This window comes from Camponotus floridanus, unplaced genomic scaffold (genome assembly GCF_003227725.1).
Source record: "Camponotus floridanus strain SB8 unplaced genomic scaffold, Cflo_v7.5 scaffold93, whole genome shotgun sequence".
Taxonomy (NCBI): Eukaryota; Metazoa; Arthropoda; class Insecta; order Hymenoptera; family Formicidae; genus Camponotus; species Camponotus floridanus.
In genome coordinates, this window is record NW_020229864.1 from 274,942 (window position 1) to 293,480 (window position 18,539).

The 18,539-nt window shown below is 41.8% G+C and overlaps 1 protein-coding gene across 1 annotated transcript; it reads left to right on the top strand.

The window, feature by feature from the left end:
- Positions 1 to 15,157: 15,157 nt before the first annotated feature.
- LOC109610110 lies at positions 15,158 to 16,333 on the top strand. The gene is made up of 3 exons (XM_020028028.1): positions 15,158 to 15,255; positions 15,623 to 15,888; positions 16,080 to 16,333. The coding sequence occupies exons 1-3, from the start codon at positions 15,158 to 15,160 to the stop codon at positions 16,331 to 16,333; spliced, it is 618 nt and encodes a 205-aa protein (XP_019883587.1).
- Positions 16,334 to 18,539: the final 2,206 nt, after the last annotated feature.

An 18,539-nucleotide genomic window follows, 5' to 3' on the forward strand; every position in this document is an offset into this window, starting at 1 on the left:
GTCATTTAAAAAAGTCAATGTGACCTTGACCTGACCTTGACGACGCCATCCAAGGTCAAACTGATAGAATCAGTATATAGATCTTCTTAAACCCTACAACTTTTGTTGGAAACACTTTTCTGTAAAACGTATATTTTCTGAGATATTTAGGGGTTTCCACACTTTTGGTAGACCCTGTATATATACAGGGTGGGGCATTTATCTTGAGACAAGATAATATCTCGATTGGAGTCGATTATTTTGAAAAAAGTTTTAGACAAAAGTTGTAGGATTTTTCCCGGGCAATCCGACGGTGACCTTAGATTTGACCTTGGATAGTCATTTGAAGGTCACATAAAGATTAGCTTCAATTTCTTAAATGGAACTCCCTATTTTTCATTACATATTCTTGTAGCTTATCTCGAGAGCTTTCCAAAACACTATAATTAAGTACCTTTTTATTAAGTACTTTTTGAGTTATAAGGCTTGAAATAATTTCTTAATTTTACATAAACCATAAAATATCTAGTAAACCATTCATTTTTCGATTATCTTACCTTCATACTTTTATGTACAAAATAATGAGAGGAATCAATTGGTGTAAAGAAAACATACAGTTGTTTTTAAGAAAAAATATGTAATTTGCAATTAACAATTCCATATTTTTTCTTTGAAACAATTATGTGTTTTCTTTACACCAATTGATCCCTCTCATTATTTTATACATAAAAGTATGAAGGTAAGATAATCGAAAAATGAATGGTTTACTAGATATTTTATGGTTTATGTAAAATTAAGAAATTATTTCAAGCCTTATAACTCAAAAAGTACTTAATAAAAAGGTACTTAATTATAGTGTTTTGGAAAGCTCTCGAGATAAGCTACAAGAATATGCAATGAAAAATAGGGGGTTCCATTTAAGAAATTGAAGGTAATCTTTATGTGACCTTCAAATGACTATCCAAGGTCAAATCTAAGGTCACCGTCGGATTGCCCGGGAAAAATCCTACAACTTTTGTCTAAAACTTTTTTCAAAATAATCGACTCCAATCGAGATATTATCTTGTCTCAAGATAAATGCCCCATCCTGTATATATATATATATATATATATATATATATATATATATATATATATATACAGGGTGTATCAGAGCGACCGTATCAGGCTGGTATTTCGAAAAATACACATTTACTTGAAAAATGTTCCGAAAAAAGGTTGTAGGACTTTAAGGGGCGCATTACATAGCATGGTTAGTGTGATTTTAAGCCTCATAAATCGAAAAATACTCAATGAAAAAATACTTTATTATAGTGTTTTGGAAAGCTCTCGAGGTCAGCTATAAGAATATACAATCAAAAATAGGGGTTTCCATTTAAAAACTTTTAATTGATTTTTCCGTGTCCTTAACAACACTATCCTAGGTCACACTAACCATGTTATGTAATGCGCCCCTTAAAGTCCTACAACTTTTGTTCGGAACATTTTTCAAGTAAATGCGTATTTTTCGAAATACCAGCCTGATACGGTCGCTCTGATACACCCTGTATATATATAAGTATTAATAAATATATATAAAATTAAAAATTTTATTTATATTTACTAAATATGTATTATATTAAAAATTTTATTTTATTTATATTACATGTATATTGAACTTGTTATCCCAGATAGTACACATATATCCAAAGGACCTCCATAAGATGATCATTAAGGATATTGAGGATATCCACAAATGATCCGTTTTACATTCTTCGGACATTCAGTGGACGTCCGTGATATATCTGTTTATGAAATTGGTGGACACACTTTAATCCCTAAATAATAATATAATTTATCTATTTTATATAAAATTGTACATAAAAATTTCATATAATAATTTTATTTATATTCGCATATTGCATTTTACATTTTAAATAGGTAATGAACAGATTATTTTTTTTATTTGCCGGACATTTACTTGTCCGACTTATAAAATCAATTTAATATCTGAAACTCTGAGATCAGAAATTAAATTGAACAGCATTGAGATCAGAAATTAAATTGAACAGTATATATTTTTAATCTTATTTGTTACTCTTTGCAAACTTTATATAATTCTCATAACTAAAACTTAAATACGAGAAAGATAGCGCATCGCATGTCGCATAGCGGTAAACGAACGAATTAATCCTTGCGTGCTCGCGCGAAACTTGACCAGGATCGGACATTTTGTGAACGTCCAAATATTGACCGTTAACGGATGTTTCGAATCGGATGTACGATGAACAGTCATTTCATGTCCATGAACGTGCGGACATAAAATGGACAAAAAATGAATGTCCATAAAATATCCTGTGCTGCTGTTTGGAATTTTAAATAGATAACGAATGGATAATTTTCATTAAGTAGCCAGACATTTATTTGTCTAACTTATAAGATCGATTTAATATCTAAAGCCTCTCTATTGAGATTGTATCAGAAATTAAATCGAAATAATATTTCTAATTTTATCTGTCACTCTTTGCAAACTTTATATAATTCTTATGATGAACTTTATAGAATTTTTAAGACTAAAACTAAATACGAGAGAAATACCGATCATAACGGTAAACGGACGTATTGGATAAATAAGAAAAAGAAGAAAGAGGAGTGAAAGCGAAAAATGACTCTTGTGCTTGCGCGCTTTACGCAGTGTTTGGTCATTGGGAGGGTGGCGACAGCGCATGCGTCTAGTAATAGCGCAGTAGTTTAAAATTGTTATCGCTTGAGTCCGGTCGGTCATACGCGCAATCTTAGTCCACGATTTGTTTTATATTCTTCTATCCAGTGCTTTTGTTAAAATCTCAATTCGATTTGTACGATCCGGAATATAACATTATTTATCTCACTGTGTGTGCCAAGTTTCTTTTACGCGAAATTCCCGAATTCCACCCTTTCCTAATACTTGTTCTTAACAGGTTATGGGTCCAGTATCGTGGGGCATTTTTCGGAAGTAGTGTCGTGTCGTGTTCGAGTGACTCAGGTCAATGCACTACGATAGAAAGACACACACTATTTAGTTTATACGTTTTTTGTGTGTAAAAGGAAAATTGGTCAAGAAACACAAGCAAACAAAAAAAATTTCGGATGAAATGACGACTCGCAATATATCAAAATTCGATGGCAACGATTTTAACACATGGAAATTCCAAATCACAAGGCTATTTATAGCGAATGGCCTGTTGGAAATCGTCGACGGTACGAGGAAGAAACCTGAGAAAGAAACACAAATAAAATTCTCGGAACACGAGAATGCAAAGCCATGTTCCTGATCTCTTCGTCAATCATTCATAACGTGTGAAACAGCTAACGAGATGTGGGTAAGACTCGCAAAAATTCATGAACAAAAATCGGCATTAAATAAGTTCATTCTGAATCAAAAATATCACGAGTATTGCATGGCACTTGAGGATTCTGTTGTCGAATACTTTACAAAAGCGCAAAATCTCGCGCAACAACTAAGGGACATCGGCCAGAATATCGATGATGTGTCGATAATGGCAAAAATTTTGGGAAGTCTCTTACCAAAATATAACGCATTCAGGACTGCATGGATGAAAAAAGGCAAACGCTTGATAATTTGATGGAAAGACTCATCAAAGAAGAGAGTCAATATTCCGTAGACGACGATGCTGCAAGTGCTCTTACCGCAATGAAAATGAATAAAAGAAAAACGTCAGAAAAAAAGAATAACTTGAAATCGCCAAATCAAAGCAAGAAAAAAGATGACAATCAATGCAAAAAAAGATGGCCACTGCTACTACTGCGGAAAAAAGGCCATACGCTGGAAAATTGCAGGAGCTGGTTTTAATCCAAGAATCAACCGATTGTAAGTAAATAAACCTCGATGAGTATTTGTAGTTAGCTTCTTATTTTCCTCATTTAGTCTTAGATGGAAATAAGCATCAGATAAATCTAGTTGTGACAAGATAGAACTTCCTCGAAGTTTTGCCATAAGTTTCTCTATACCTGGGATTGGATAATGCTCCGCGTTAAGTGCGTCATTTAATCCTGTTGAATAGTCTGCACAAATACGTATTTTCCCATTTGCTTTGTGTGCAACTACTATGGGAGCAGTCCATTCCGAAAAGTCGACTGGCATTAAAATTCCATTCTTAACGAGTCTATCCAGTTCTTCATTGACTGATTCTTCTAATGCGAGTGCGATTGAACGTCATGAAATATGTTTCGGTTTCGCATCTGGTTTAAGCCACAGATGTACTATCATCTTGGTGCATTCAATTGTCGAACTACTAAAAAGTTTGAATTGTTTATGAAGTGACCATTGTTTATGAAGTTACCATAATCGTATTTATCATTTGCAGATTTCCGATGACTCCTGTGTTATAGGTAATTAAGCCAAGTTCATCTATTACTTGAGAGCTAATTAGTGCAGTTTCTGAACGATCAAGTACGATGACTGGTGCTTTTATCATATAATTCTTGTAGCCAAGTTAGGCGTTAAAAAATCCTTGGTATGCATTGGCTGTCCTGAGACATTAACACATGAATAGTAAGAGGTTGGAGTTTTGGACAATCGATTCGTGTCCAAGTTTCTCTCCCGATCATGATTACGTCCGCCCCTGCCCGCATCCAATTGCATTTTCAATGGCTTGTTATTGATAGTAATATGCACGAATTTGCGATACCGATGTCCTGTGCCTAGAACACCTTGTATATGACAGTATTTATTTTATTTCATTGCTTCGAGCAAACTCTAGCAATATGTCCCGTTTTCTTGCAAAATCTGCATTCTGCTTTCTTAAAAGGACATCCCGTCTGTGTTTTGCGGAACCGCAGCCATGGCGACAATGTAGTAGAATTTGTCTTTTTTGTAATGCAGTGTAGTAGGATTTGTTTTCTTTTCGTAATATATACTTTTTTTTTAGGTGAATTCTTCGTTGGTTGGTTGACCGCGTTGATTTTTGAGAAGCGTTGTCCTTCAATGTGCATGACGTCAGCTGTGCGGTTCGCATGTGCGTAGCAGATTTTTCTAATTAAAAGTGCAGTTTTTCTTCTGATGTAACCTTGAAAAGGTCGCTCCGTGTAGTAGGTGTGATCGCTTAGAGCGAGAGCCGTTAGTAGAATTTTGAGTTGATCGATATTAAAATTATTGAGCTCAAAGGCATCTACCAGAATATTTATTTTGAGTATTTCTAGCCGTTGCGGGGAAGCACGAAAATTGAGAGCTTTAAAACGACGTTGAAATAACGTTTTATTATCATGGAACTGTTTTTTAAGATGTCGCATGAGATCTTCTAAAGACATCTCATGCGATTTCTTTGATGATAAACGATTGAGTAATTGTTGATACTCGGCATCTCCGAGAACATGAAGAAGTAACTCTTTAATCTCTGTCTCGGTTAAATCCTTCGCTCCTTCCGCAAAAATGCTTCTATGTCGTTCAAACCATAACGTAAAGGTTTTAACCCTTGTGTGCGCACCCGGTTACCCGGGTGCCCACCACTGCTCATTTTTGCATGTAAGTGGATTAAAAATGAAAATTTTGCTTTGTACGCCCGGATCGTCGTTATTTAACTCATTTTTAAGCAAATGGTGCATTTGGAGATTTTTAAGAATTTTTTTAAGCATAAATAATCTAGTTTAAAGTATACATATGCCGCGGACGCACCCGGTTACCCACCATAGAAAATTCAATTTTGAGTGAACTATTAGCTTTTTTTATTAATTTATTTGATTTATGCACGTGAAATGAGTTGCGTAATAATAGAATACATGAAAATTTATGTAAAAAACAAAAAAAAACATTTATTTATTGCATTCTATGCACTTGGCAAAAGTTATCGCATGTTCATCGCAAATAGGCCTATCACATTCGGAGCAGGTCTTTCGTGTTTTCCTTCTCTTCTTAATTGTTTGTTTGTAACAAATATGGCAGGAACCGATAACTTTCTTCCTTCCTGATGCATCTCGTTGAACTGACGGACCTGGATCAGCCTCCACTGGATTTACTGGCCGACCGATTACACTTTCAATAGCGATCTTGGTGCTATAATTTCTCATTATTTGCACGTTATGATATCGATCCTCAATCATTGGCGTTGCAAGTTCTTCGCTCAATTGGCGTAGAAATAACCGTCGCTGGTTGGTTTTTTTCGGCAGCATCTTATTATTTTCATAATAAATGAAGTAGGCAGCGAGTGAGGCAACGTCTAATATGTTGAAAAACATAACTACCGGCCATCTCAAAGTGCGACGTTGTGTAGTGTATCTACTAATCATTTGGTCCATCGTGTCGACGCCAGCTTTATATTTATTGTAATATGTGATAATATGGGGCTTCTTCTTAGCATCATCGCTCACAGCCATGTCGGAATGCATCGTTGATATTAGAATAATTGCTTTATTCTTCTTCGGTACGTAGGAGCACAGCTCACATCTATTCAGACCCTTCTTTAGATGTAAGGAGGGGAAACAGCTGGCTGCCTGGCAGCCTTAGTAACCGCGCGCTACCTGCGTCGACCTCGAAAATCCTGTTTTCTCTTACCTTTGTACGAGCTACAGCAGGCCAATTTATTTACAAATGCTTCGACCTCTCATTTTTTATGTTTATTTACTGAGATAAACTTTAAGGAAATCATTTCAATTGCATAAATATTGAAAAAATTGAAAAAATGAGAGGTGGGCACCGGGGTACCCGGGTGCGTCCGAACGTTGGTAAAGTTGGATGCGTACACAAGGGTTAAGATCATAAATTGTAGGATCATAAACAAATTTACCGAGCTATGTAGCCAGATTTGAAAATTGTGACGATTTTGCACTATCGTCCATTCTCAATATTCGATATGACAGTATCTTCGCCATCTTTGCTTTTGTGATTCACCGATCTGATGTAATGTCTGCTCCCTTTTGCGCAGTTTCCGCTAGCGCTTGAAATAATCGTTCCATTTTCTTGCAGGTTCAATAAGCCGCAGCGCCAATTGTTGTGTTTCTTGTTGATTTTGTATAATGTCTAAGGCCGTTATTGCCTTATTATGTTTATATCTTATATCCGTATGTGCCTTATTATTATGTCTTCAATACGCGAACAGTTCGAAGTAGTAATAGAAGATCCAAGCACGTCGTTTATGCTTTGTTCATGTCGACCACACCCATGCTTCTCCGACGGTCCGTCTCTCGGTCGATCTTTTAAAAACGTCTTCTAGTTGACGTGTCGTGCGAGCAATCGTTCGAGTGATTCTCTGAACCCCATCTGGTGCAGCTGTCCTTGGCTAAGAGATAAGCCGGCCGGCGCAACTGCCTGGCGCGATGATCACATCCTTTATTCTAAAAAATATATAAATGCATCGTCAATCAGTAGCGTAGTGCTTAGCGTCTGTCAAAGGACACAATATACCAAACAGTTTGGGTCGTTGGTCATCAGAGAATCCATAGCAATAAAGTGGCGAACGGCCTGACAAAGCTAAATACCCTCGACATCTCGGCTAGGCAGGTCGTCGACGTCCCTTTCATCATAAGCAAAAATTCTTATCAAAAATTCTCTAAGACAAGAATGTCTGGTTTCGTGGAGACAGATTCAGGGCTGTCACCAAGTCAAACTTTTACCTGAACCAATCCTTTTCTTAAAGGACGGATAAACTCCTAACTATGAGTAGAAGAAAACTCAATGTCTCTATTGGTTTACGGGCTCACGGGCCCTCCGAGCCTATTTATTTAATCTCGACTTGGCTGAGCGAAAAAATTGCCGTTTATATGGCGAAGAAAAAGAGGGCAGCATTCACATCCTATGTCACTGCCCTGCTCTTGCTCTTAGGAGATACAGATTCTTATGTTTCCAGAACCCAGCGATCTGCGAAACGTGAGAATGGGCGATCTACAATGATCTCTCTTTCTTGTAAGGGCAAAGTTGGATCGTAGGCATAACTTCAATCAACTACGGGGGTTATAGAAGAACTTTTAGATCTAAGTGACAATAGGGACTAACTATCGACATATAGAATGGAATGCTGATGGAAGGGAAAGGGGAGCCGCACGAGTAGAGTGAGAAGCAGATAATATGAGATCACGTTCCGTCTCTTTCTAATAAAGCCTGATTGATTGGTAAAAAATCAGCAGTACTGACGCTATGTCAAAACGTGTCTCGAGCCAAACCATAGCCAAACGGGACAGAAAACTAACTGGCAGTGCAGTAACATCGACAATCCGTGTTATAGCTTGTACAATGATTAATTATTGTATTTTGTGCAAGCGGAGTACTAGAAAAGCCGAAAATGCATCTGTTACTTTTCACTTGTAAATATATTGGAGGTTGACTATACTTCATCATGACTAGGGCTCTGTTATGGTATATTATGCTCCTACTTGGAAAAGAGACAGAACATGATCTCATATTATCTGCTTCTCACTCTACTCGTGCGGATCCTCTTCCCCTTCCATCAGCAGTCCATTCTATATGTCGATGGGACTAACCTAGTCCCACCCGTCTTTTATTACTACTACTATTATGAGTTTATTGAAACTGATCATGTACTTTGACGTAATCACATACGAGTCTTGTCTGAAGGAATATGTACCTATACCAACACTGCATGATTTAAACATAACATTACAATTTTAATATTTTGTAGTATCAAAAAAATTAACAGAAGATTTAACTAACTGAATTCATAGTAAAAAAATACATATTATAGATTACTGTTAAATAAATAATAATATATTAATATTATAATATATTAATAAATATGTGGCGGTACACACCACACGAGACCCAGTAATACGTTCCGCAATATAGCGCGCCGGCATCGAGTACCAAGCATCGCCTACGCGGCACGCGCCATCCTTGCTCTCATGTGAGCCAAAAGCACGCGAGCGGCTACTTACAACTGCGTGCCGAGTACCGGTCACTTCCCCTAGGCGTCGCACGCCAACTTTGCTTTTCCGTGAGCCAAAATCAGCTTACGGGAAATATAAGAAGGACCCCTGCGGAACAAAAATCATCACCCATGCATTATTCACATAAATCGTCAAGAGCAGCAAAAAAGTCGTACGAAAGAAGACCACCAAGCAACACCACGACGGCCAAGGAGAATGAAACCTTCTCATATAGAAGAGATAATCTCAAGGAAGAGGACGCAACCGGCTCCACTACAATCGGGGACAACCAGGAAGGTCAATGGATACAGGACGCTAGGAGCCCAACTCCCCGTAGCACCCTTACCGCCACGAGGAACCACTTCGACGGTCAGAGGTAGCTCCCGACTTGGGAAGGGTCTCCAAGACTTCACGCCACGCACCAGGAAGATCATCCTAGGAGTCCGGCTCCCCACGCCTATCATTAAAGGTGTCAGAAAGATCATATATGACCCTTCCTTAACGCCAAACAAGACGTCTAGGAGGGCATCCCAAGACCTCCAGCCACATTATCAACACCGTCAATCCTCGAAACGTCAGGAGGGCAAACAAAAAACCTGAAGATATACTCCTGCCGGCAGAGCAAACGATATCACCATCGCCTACCGTTAACGCCGGTTACCGTACACGAGCTGGCGACGATACCGTGGTATACTCCGCCACGCTTTTCTCCGAGACCATGATCGCCAGGAGACATCCAAGTACCAGGTATAGGTAACCAGTACACAGGCTCCCGCGGTTACCAGGACTACGTCCACGCAGACTTCTGTCACAGTACATACAATAGCGCAACTCTGGCAATTTCAGCGTGGGTAAAAAAGAACTGCACATGCGCGGACTTAGTATGCAACCAATTACGACAATATCCTTCTGTCTCGATTGCTCTCTCTTTTTCTCTCTTTCTAACTTATTATACACCACGGTCTTACATACAGGTCTGGAAACTTCGGTGGTGGGGGAGGTCTCACTTAGTGTGTCCATATTTCGGGAGTTCACGGCTTGCCTGTTAGGTTCGCTGCAATCTAGAGCAATGCGAGCGAGATAGACACAGATAGAAGGCAGTAGTTAGTCTCTCTCTCGCATTGCGACTTCTAGATCGCAGCGAACCTAACAGGCAAGCCGCGAATTTCCGAAAAACGGACACACTATGCGAGAGTCCCCCACCACTAAAAAAGGCCTGAGTTTCCAGACCTGTATGTAAGGCCGTGTTACAGGGCGAGACATATGACATACACTATACATCGGAACATATACTATACTGAGTGACTGATCTGAAATTGTATATTCCAAATGAGTTACCCAGTATAGTGTATGTTCCGATGTCAGATGTCTCGCCCTGTATTGTGTTGTGGCGACGCTAGTCGTTAGTTGATTACAGAACAGACAGACGAGTGAACAAGAATCAGAATAGCCAATCACGAACCAGGACACCAAGTCGCTGCTGCCACGGGACGTAGCAAGCAATATATAATAATAGGTGGAACTTCCGGATAATATAAAAATAGCATTCTTTTCACGAGTCAAAAAAATATAATTTTTAATACCTTAAAGAGCGCGTATTGTGACCTTACAGCATCCTAGTTCCCACAGGAGAGAATTGGTGACCCCGACGTGATCATCGACGCTATACGGATTCAGTACGACACGTACAAGCGCAGTGGACAAGCTTTACCGTTGAGTGCCTTTGTTGGTACGAGGAAAAGCGCCAAGCGAAACAACCATGACCGTCGTTTTGTTGATTCGTCACTTTCTCGCGCACATCGTGCAAGCCGCGATCCTGCAGTTTTTCGATCCGAACCACCCCGGACAAGCGAGTGCGGGAAAGCTTGAAAAACATTTTACAGCCGAGAAAGCCCAAGCATCACGTGGGCTAAGCAACCGGCTCGCCATCTTGCCTTCCCGTCTACTCCCCGCGCGCACAGTTTGTATACGAAAACATTCTTTCACGCATGAGTGGGATAAGTGGCATATATCCGAGAGAGCACGGCATCTCGGCGCAGCTTTACTCGCGCTAGGATAACCGCGTGTCAACGACCGTGCAATTAAAAACGATTTCTCTCCGGCGACCCATCATACCGACTGAACACTCACCGACCCGCGGAAGGAACAACGCCGCTGGGAATAACACCGTCGATGGTGCTCACGGTCCCTCAGGCGAACAGTCAGGTAATCGGAACGAGCAATCCGGACGAAATGTCCGGGCAGGCGACCTCATCGACCTAACGTCTCACGAGTTGCTTCGTTGCGGCCAACGCGATCCGGACGACCCCGCGGCCCAAGCATATGTGGTTCGAGCAATCAAGACGTGCACCTTTTGGCGCGACCACGCGAAGACATGGTTCAATCAATTGGAGGCCAAGTTCCGAGCTCACAATGTCCGATCTGATGACTTGAAATTTTGCCTTGTTGTAGACAACCTAAATAAAGATTCCATACTGGAAGTCGCAGATATCATTGAATCATCACCACTCACGGACAAATATACCCGATTCAAGGAGATGCTCATCAGCCGCCTCACTGACTCGGACGAAAAACGATGGAGGAAGCTGTTGACCGACATCGAACTCGGAGATCGCAAACCATCACTCCTCCTCCGAGAAATGAAGCGTCTGACAGGTAAGCGACGAACAATTATTACAGCAGTCGACGAACAATTATTACAAACCTTATGATTACAGCGCATGCCACTCAGAGTGCAAGAGATCCTCTCTGTCGTCGAAGGCGTTGGAAAAAATGGCCGACCTAGCCGACAAAGCCATCAAGCGGATCCCCTCAACGGCAATCAACATTCAAGCAGTCACAACTGAGTCGACGGCAGGAATAACTACTTCATCCGCTATCGAGAAATTCACGCAAAAAGTCCAGGATCTTCTCACTTTTGTAAAACGAGACCGTGGTTTCAGATCTCAGTCAAGAAGAGAACGAAATCGCTCACATAGCAGGTCACGCACTAAGACCGACACCAATAAATATTGTTATTTTCACACAAAGTTCGACGCCAACGCAAAGAAGTGCACCCAACCTTGTTCATGGACCAAAAAGCTGACTGCGGCGGCAGCAGCCGACTCGAAAACTAACAGGGCCGTCACATCGGGCGGTACATGACGGTCTCTGCGGAAGTAATCGCCTAATCGTCACGGATAAAAGAACCGAAATACGATTCCTCATCGATACTGGCGCTGATATTTCTGTTTTACCCAGAAGATTGTCCAACCGAAACTGTTTGCCGTCGACGTTTCAACTTTTCGTCGCCAACGGTTCAATCATTGATACCTTCGGAGAAAAAAGGATGAATCTCAACTTAGGATTCCGCCGAGAATTTTCGTGGATCTTCGTGATTGCCAACGCACAACCCATCATCGGAGCCAACTTTCTCAGACTTTCGGCCTCCTGATGGACATTAAGAAAAAGCGGTTGATTGACAACATCACTGGCTTACATCGAATTTGCCAGAAAATTCATGACAACCGTCTCACCAGCATGAGTATTTGCAATAACAACGACTCTTATGTTGATTTACTGCGAAAATTTCAGGAAATAACCACACCAAACAAAACCGTCAAGGCAGTCGAAACCGGGGTGATGCATCATATCGTCCCGCAGGATCCACCCGTTGTTGAACCGATGCACCGGCTTCCACCTGAAAAATACAAAGTCGCCAAAGCCGAGTTTGACAACATGCTCGTATCAGGTATCTGCGAGCGTTCCAGCAGCTCATGGGCCGCACCCCTCCACCTAGTCTAGAAATAAATCGGGTCAATGGAGACCATGCGAGGATTACCGCCGTAGAGATCGTGGTTCCGGGGAAATACGTGGTGGAGTGTACCACGGTATCGTCGGGACTGGAACAGGCTTCGCTGAGACCACAGGTGGTAGCGGCGTGATCGGTACTGAGCGGAGGACGGCCTTGGGTCTTTCGCAGGCCCTCTTAACGCCCCGTGGTTTGAAGACGTTGCTGGCCAGTCTTGGTACGCCCTCCTGGACGTCTTAGGCTCGGCGTCAAGGTAGGGTCGTAGACGATCTTTCTTACTTGTTGGGAGACGTAGGAATTCGGACCCTTAGTATGACCTTGCGTGAGCGAGGTACAAAGTCTTGGTGGTCCTCCACCAGTCGGGAGCTACTTCTGGCCGAGGTGGTCCCTCGTTGCGGTGAGGATGCCACGGTAGTTGGGTTCTCGGCGCCTCGTTACTTCGTCTGCCTGACTGCAGTGGAGCTGGTCGCGTTCTCTTCCTCGAAGTAATCTCCTCTACGAGAAGAGGCTCGTCCTCTTTTGCTGCCGTGGTTGTCGTCTGCTGGTCTCTTCCTGGATATACTCTTCTACTGCTGCTGCTTTCTTCTTGATTGATAGAAACGAGAGATGACTTTAGCTCCGCGAGGGTCCTCCTTATATTTCCTGAATGCTGTCTTCGACTTACGGGAAAAGCACAGTTGGCGTGCAACGCCTAGCGGAGATGCTCGGTACTTGGCGCGCAGCTTATAAGTAACCGCCGCGTGCTTTCCGTTTGCGAGAAAGCGAAGTCGCCGCGCGCTTGCGAGAAAGCAAAGTCGTCGCGCGTTTGCGAGAAAGCAAAGTCGTCGGGCGCCGAGTCAGCGCGCTATTGCGAAGAGACACTTCCGATTAGACACAGTACAATTGGACACAACTGGCTTTGATTGGCTAATCGTGCTTGATCGTGCTGGTTATCCTAGGCATCGGTCGATATAATTGGCTGTGTCCAATCATACTGTGTCTAATCGGGCAATCCCCATCGCGAAACGTATTATTGCGTGTGGCGTGTCATCAAATTCCAGTCGCCACAGCAGATTTCTTCTACCATTTACATGGTTGCAAAGTATTCTCAACGCTAGACCTCGTGCGAGCGTATCATCAAATTCCAGTTGCACCAGAAGATCAACCAAAAACGGCAGTCATAACCCCTTTCGGGTTATTTCAATTCAAGGTCATGACCTTCGGGCTTCACAACGCTGCCTAAACGTTTCAACGTTTCACAACGTTGGACGTTACTCGAGGATTGGATTCATGTTATGTCTATATCGACGACATCCTCATCGCGTCAAAAGACCATGAAGAACATCGCAAGCACTTGCAGACTCTATTCGAAAGACTCCAACGTTATCAAGTCACGATCAACCCTGCCAAGTGTCATTTTGGAAAATCATCCGTCAATTATCCGGGATACCAGATCGACAAAGACGGATTACGCCCGTTACCAGAACGCGTAAAAACCATTTAAGACTACCCTCAACCGCAAACAATCGCAGAGCTTTGTCGTTTTCTAGGCATATTCAACTTCTACAGACGGTTTATTAAAAATGCTGCACATACTCAAGCTTCACTTAATCAGTTCCTGCAAGGAGTTAAACGAAAAGACAAACGCCCAGTTCTTTGGACTTCTGAATCACTACAAGCTCTCAACGAATGTAAACAACTGTTAACCGAAGATGCTTTACTGATTCATCCTCGCGAAGGAGCGAACCTTGTGCTCACTACCGACGCTTCGGATACAGCAATGGGCGCCGTCCTGGAACAAGAGAAAGACAACACGCTTCAATCACTAGGATTTTTCTCGCGCAAATTCACAGCTGCGCAGAAAAATTACAGCGCTTACGACCGCGAACTTACAGCAGTCTACCAAGCAGTAAAGTATTTTCGACCTTTAATCGAAGGAAATACGATATTAAGAACAGACCACAAACCTCTCACGTTTGCCTTTCAACAGAAATCGGACAAAGCCACACCTCGCCAATGGAGACAATTGGACTTGCTTGGACAATATACGACTACGATCATCCACATTCAAGGGTCGAAAAATAACGTCGCAGACACGTTATCTCGTCTCAACATTTTAAACCTATCCACTGTAGTGTCCACCGCAGATATCGCCGAAGCTCAAAAAAAAGACAGAACTACAATTCATTCTTCAATCGGACATGGCCCTCCAATTAAAAAATTAAGAGTTGACGATTCAGAAGACACAATTTACTGTAACGTCTCCATAGCCGAAATCCGACCTTACATGCTACAGCCGCTCTATCGACGGATTTTCGACGTCGTACATAATTGCTCTCATCTCAGCGGACGCGCCACGAAGAAAGTAATACAACAACGCTTCGTCTGGCCTAATATGACAAAAGACATTATAGAACACTTGTCTCGCCTGCCAGAAGAGCAAAATTTCAAGACACATGCACACAGCTCCCGATCCCCGCAGGTCGTTTCCAACATATATACATCGACATCGATGGACCAATGCCTACTTCAGATGGATACAACCACTGTCTTACAATGACCGATAGATTCTCGAGATGGCCAGAGGCAGTATCCATCGCATCTACCACAGCCGATGACATAGTCAACGCAATCTGGTCGCCTTGGATCGCCCGGTTTGGAAACTCATAAACTTATAGAATAGACTGGCCCCTACCATAAGAGGCAGCGTTGAAAGATCTAAAGGACAGAGAGATGATTCCGGGTATCTTTGTCCTTCTCTTTTGTCTCGTGGTGGAGGCACTGATGGGATGAGTGAAAACGAAGCGAGCATGCGTGTAGGAGATGAGGGGAAAGCAGTGTGCATGTTCGCTTCGTTTTCACTCATCCCATCAGTGTCCCCACCACGAGACAAAAGAGAAGGACAGAGATACCCGGAATCATCTCTCTGTCCTTTGGATCTTTTAACGCTGCCTCTTACGGTAGAGGCCAGTCTATTTTATAAGTCTATGTCGGAACCCCTCATACGGTGACCACCGACAGAGGATCACAATTCGAATCTGCCATCTTCGATTCATTCATTAAATTACTGGGCTGTTCGAGAGTTCGCACGACAGCGTACCACTCAGCTTCCAACGACATCATCAAACATTGGCATCGATCGCTAAAATCAGCCATACCTTGCCACACCAACCAACAATGGACTAAACTACTTCTAGTTGTTTTGTTAAACTTGAGAACCGCCATTAAGGAGGATATCAAAGCCTCAGCAGCGGAAATGCTTTACGGAGAAAGCCTCAGGCTCCCAGGCGAGTTTTTACTCGATCATCGAACGCTCAATCGGACGTCATCACCTTTTGTGCATAACTTAAAAGAACACATGAGGACCGCACGACCTCAACCAAGCACCTCAACCAAGCACCTCAACCAGCACATCACCAAAAAAGAAAGACTTTCCTTTTCAAGAATCTCATCACTTTCTCACACGTTTTCATAACAGTTGATAGCACCAAAAAACCACTGCAGCCATCCTATGAAGGACCATATCCAGTTTTTGATAAAGTTTTCAAAGTCGCAGTCAAAGGTCAACTCATCACGGTATCAATCGAAAGGATTAAACCAGCCTATTTGGAAAATGGTACAAGGGATTCAACGGACCCTAACTTAGAAGCAAATCCTTCTACATCATCAACACCTAAGACCTACCTTGGTCCCAAAACTAAGAAGACTGTTACCTTTCCTTCTTCTACTTAATCTCTGAAAGGGGGGGTGATGTGGCGACGCTAGTCGTTAGTTGATTACAGAACAGACAGACGAGTGAACAAGAATCAGAACAGGCAATCACGAGCCAGGACACCAAGTCGCTGCTGTCAGGAACGTAGCGAGCAATATAGATGGAACTTCCGGATAGTATAAAAATGGCATTCTTTTCACGAGCAAGGTCTATTTACTACATTGTGTATTTGAGTCAAAAAAAATATAATTTTTAATACCTTAAAGAGCGCATATTGTGACCCTACAGCGTCCTAGTTCCCATAGTGTGTGTATAAAGATTAGAAAAAGAGAGAAAGAGAGAGCAAGCGAGACAGAAGGATATTGCCGTGATTGGTTACACATCAAGTCCGCGCATGTGCAATTCATTTTAATCTACGCTAACATCAAAGGTGCCGATAGAGAGTTGTGCTACTGTATATACTGTGCCTCTGTACAAAGATCGCGCCCACACAGACCATCACCAACACCAAAACGGTTAAGATCCAAAAAGGCAGCAGACACAGAGTCCGGATCACCACAGGAAAGAGAGCGCAATTTTTTTAAGATGCATTTTCACGTGCCGCTGAAACTGATCATTTGAACGATAAAAATGATCACGTGACGACTTTTGTCGCTAAACTATTACAGCGACAGTTTGTGCACATGAAAAAAGATTGCAGCGATAAAATTGTGTTGTAGAAAGCAATAATGGTAGTTTCTAAAAGAAGAAAATATTATAAATGAATATCAAATTATAATAAAATAATTCGACGATAACGTCAAATACAATTTGAAAATGATATCGTTTTTATTATATTACTATCGACATATCAGAAATAAAAAAGACATTATTGAAAAAAAAAATTTTGAGTCGCACCATTTTTTCAAAATCATGATCAATATGGATTTTACAAAGCTATTTTACCGAATGTGAGATTAGAAAGTGCAAGATTTCTGAATTATTTTCGTATTTATGTCATCAATGCAACTGGAAAATTTATTACATTTTTATTTTAGTACATATAATTAATACAGCATGGCAGCACTGTCAGCAATGTTATGGCCGCTCCCTAGTAACTTTGTACCGCGCACATGCGCACTAGCCCTAACGAATAAGAATATGTTGTTAGAGAGTCATATCTATATATAGATATATGCTGTGTTCTTCTCCAAAGATTAGTTAAGTTAAGTCGTATGTAAGTTGGTGAGAGAACCTGTTGTTGGCCTGAATCTCACGATCATTTTTCGGAGGTGGCCATTTAAACCTAAAGAAGAAGAAGAAGTTGGTGAGAATAAAGACTGAATTTTATACCAAAAAGGCATCCTTGTCTCGACCCAACCAAACGATATACCTAGGGTAAAGCACTAACCTACGCCACATAAATTGGTGATCCCGACGTGATACGAGCACGGATAAAAACAGAAAAAACAGCGTGCAATCACTACTGCGCATAACGTCCACAGCAGAAAACATCTTAAAGAAACAATAAGATGCCGATAGATAGATCACCTACAAGAGGACCCGAGGTAGAGAACGGCAGTGCATCTGCTAGTCGTCCCAGCGGCGATCAGTCACTTCAGAGAGACAGTTCCAATGGAGGAGTTTCGCTAATATCCTCTCGTCATGTGGAACTGCCGCCATTTTATCAAGCCGATCCACGCTTATGGTTTACCCAGGTAGATCTAGTATTTGCCAATTTCAATATAACTTCAGACACAACAAGATTCAGGTATGTCGCCACACAATTATCCGGAGAAGCACTACGTAGCGTGTCAGACTCCGTCCTTAACCCGCCAACCGAAAATAAATACGAGAATATTAAGCGACGTGTTATTTCCACATACGACGAGGGAGACGAAGCACGTCTCCGCCGACTACTCCGCGGACACGAGATGCGAGATGAAAAACCAACAGCTTACCTCCACCGTCTGCGAACTCTCGCCGGAAACCAGTGTGGGGACGCCGTCATACGTTCATTATTCCTTGAACAGCTGCCAGAACCCACACGAGCAATACTCGCAATTTCAGACACAAGTGATCTTCAACGCTTGGCAGAGATGGCTGACAAGGCACTTGACGTAATAAGGCCTACGGTAGCAGCAACCCAGATTGTCCCTACGAAAAGCTCAAGAGCGTATGAGAACTCAGGTACGCAACCCACATTAGAAGAGTCACTTAATGCGCTAACTTTGCAGGTTGCCAAAA

What these genes read in the sequence shown, in the direction of transcription:
- LOC109610110 (XM_020028028.1), top strand. Translation starts at nt 15,158, where the DNA reads ATGACCGATAGATTCTCGAGATGGCCAGAGGCAGTATCCATCGCATCT. An exon ending in TGGTCGCCTTGGATCGCCCG is followed by an intron (nt 15,256 to 15,622) that starts GTTTGGAAACTC and finishes GACCACCGACAG; the next exon opens with AGGATCACAATTCGAATCTG. An exon ending in AGAAAGCCTCAGGCTCCCAG is followed by an intron (nt 15,889 to 16,079) that starts GCGAGTTTTTAC and finishes TTTTCATAACAG; the next exon opens with TTGATAGCACCAAAAAACCA.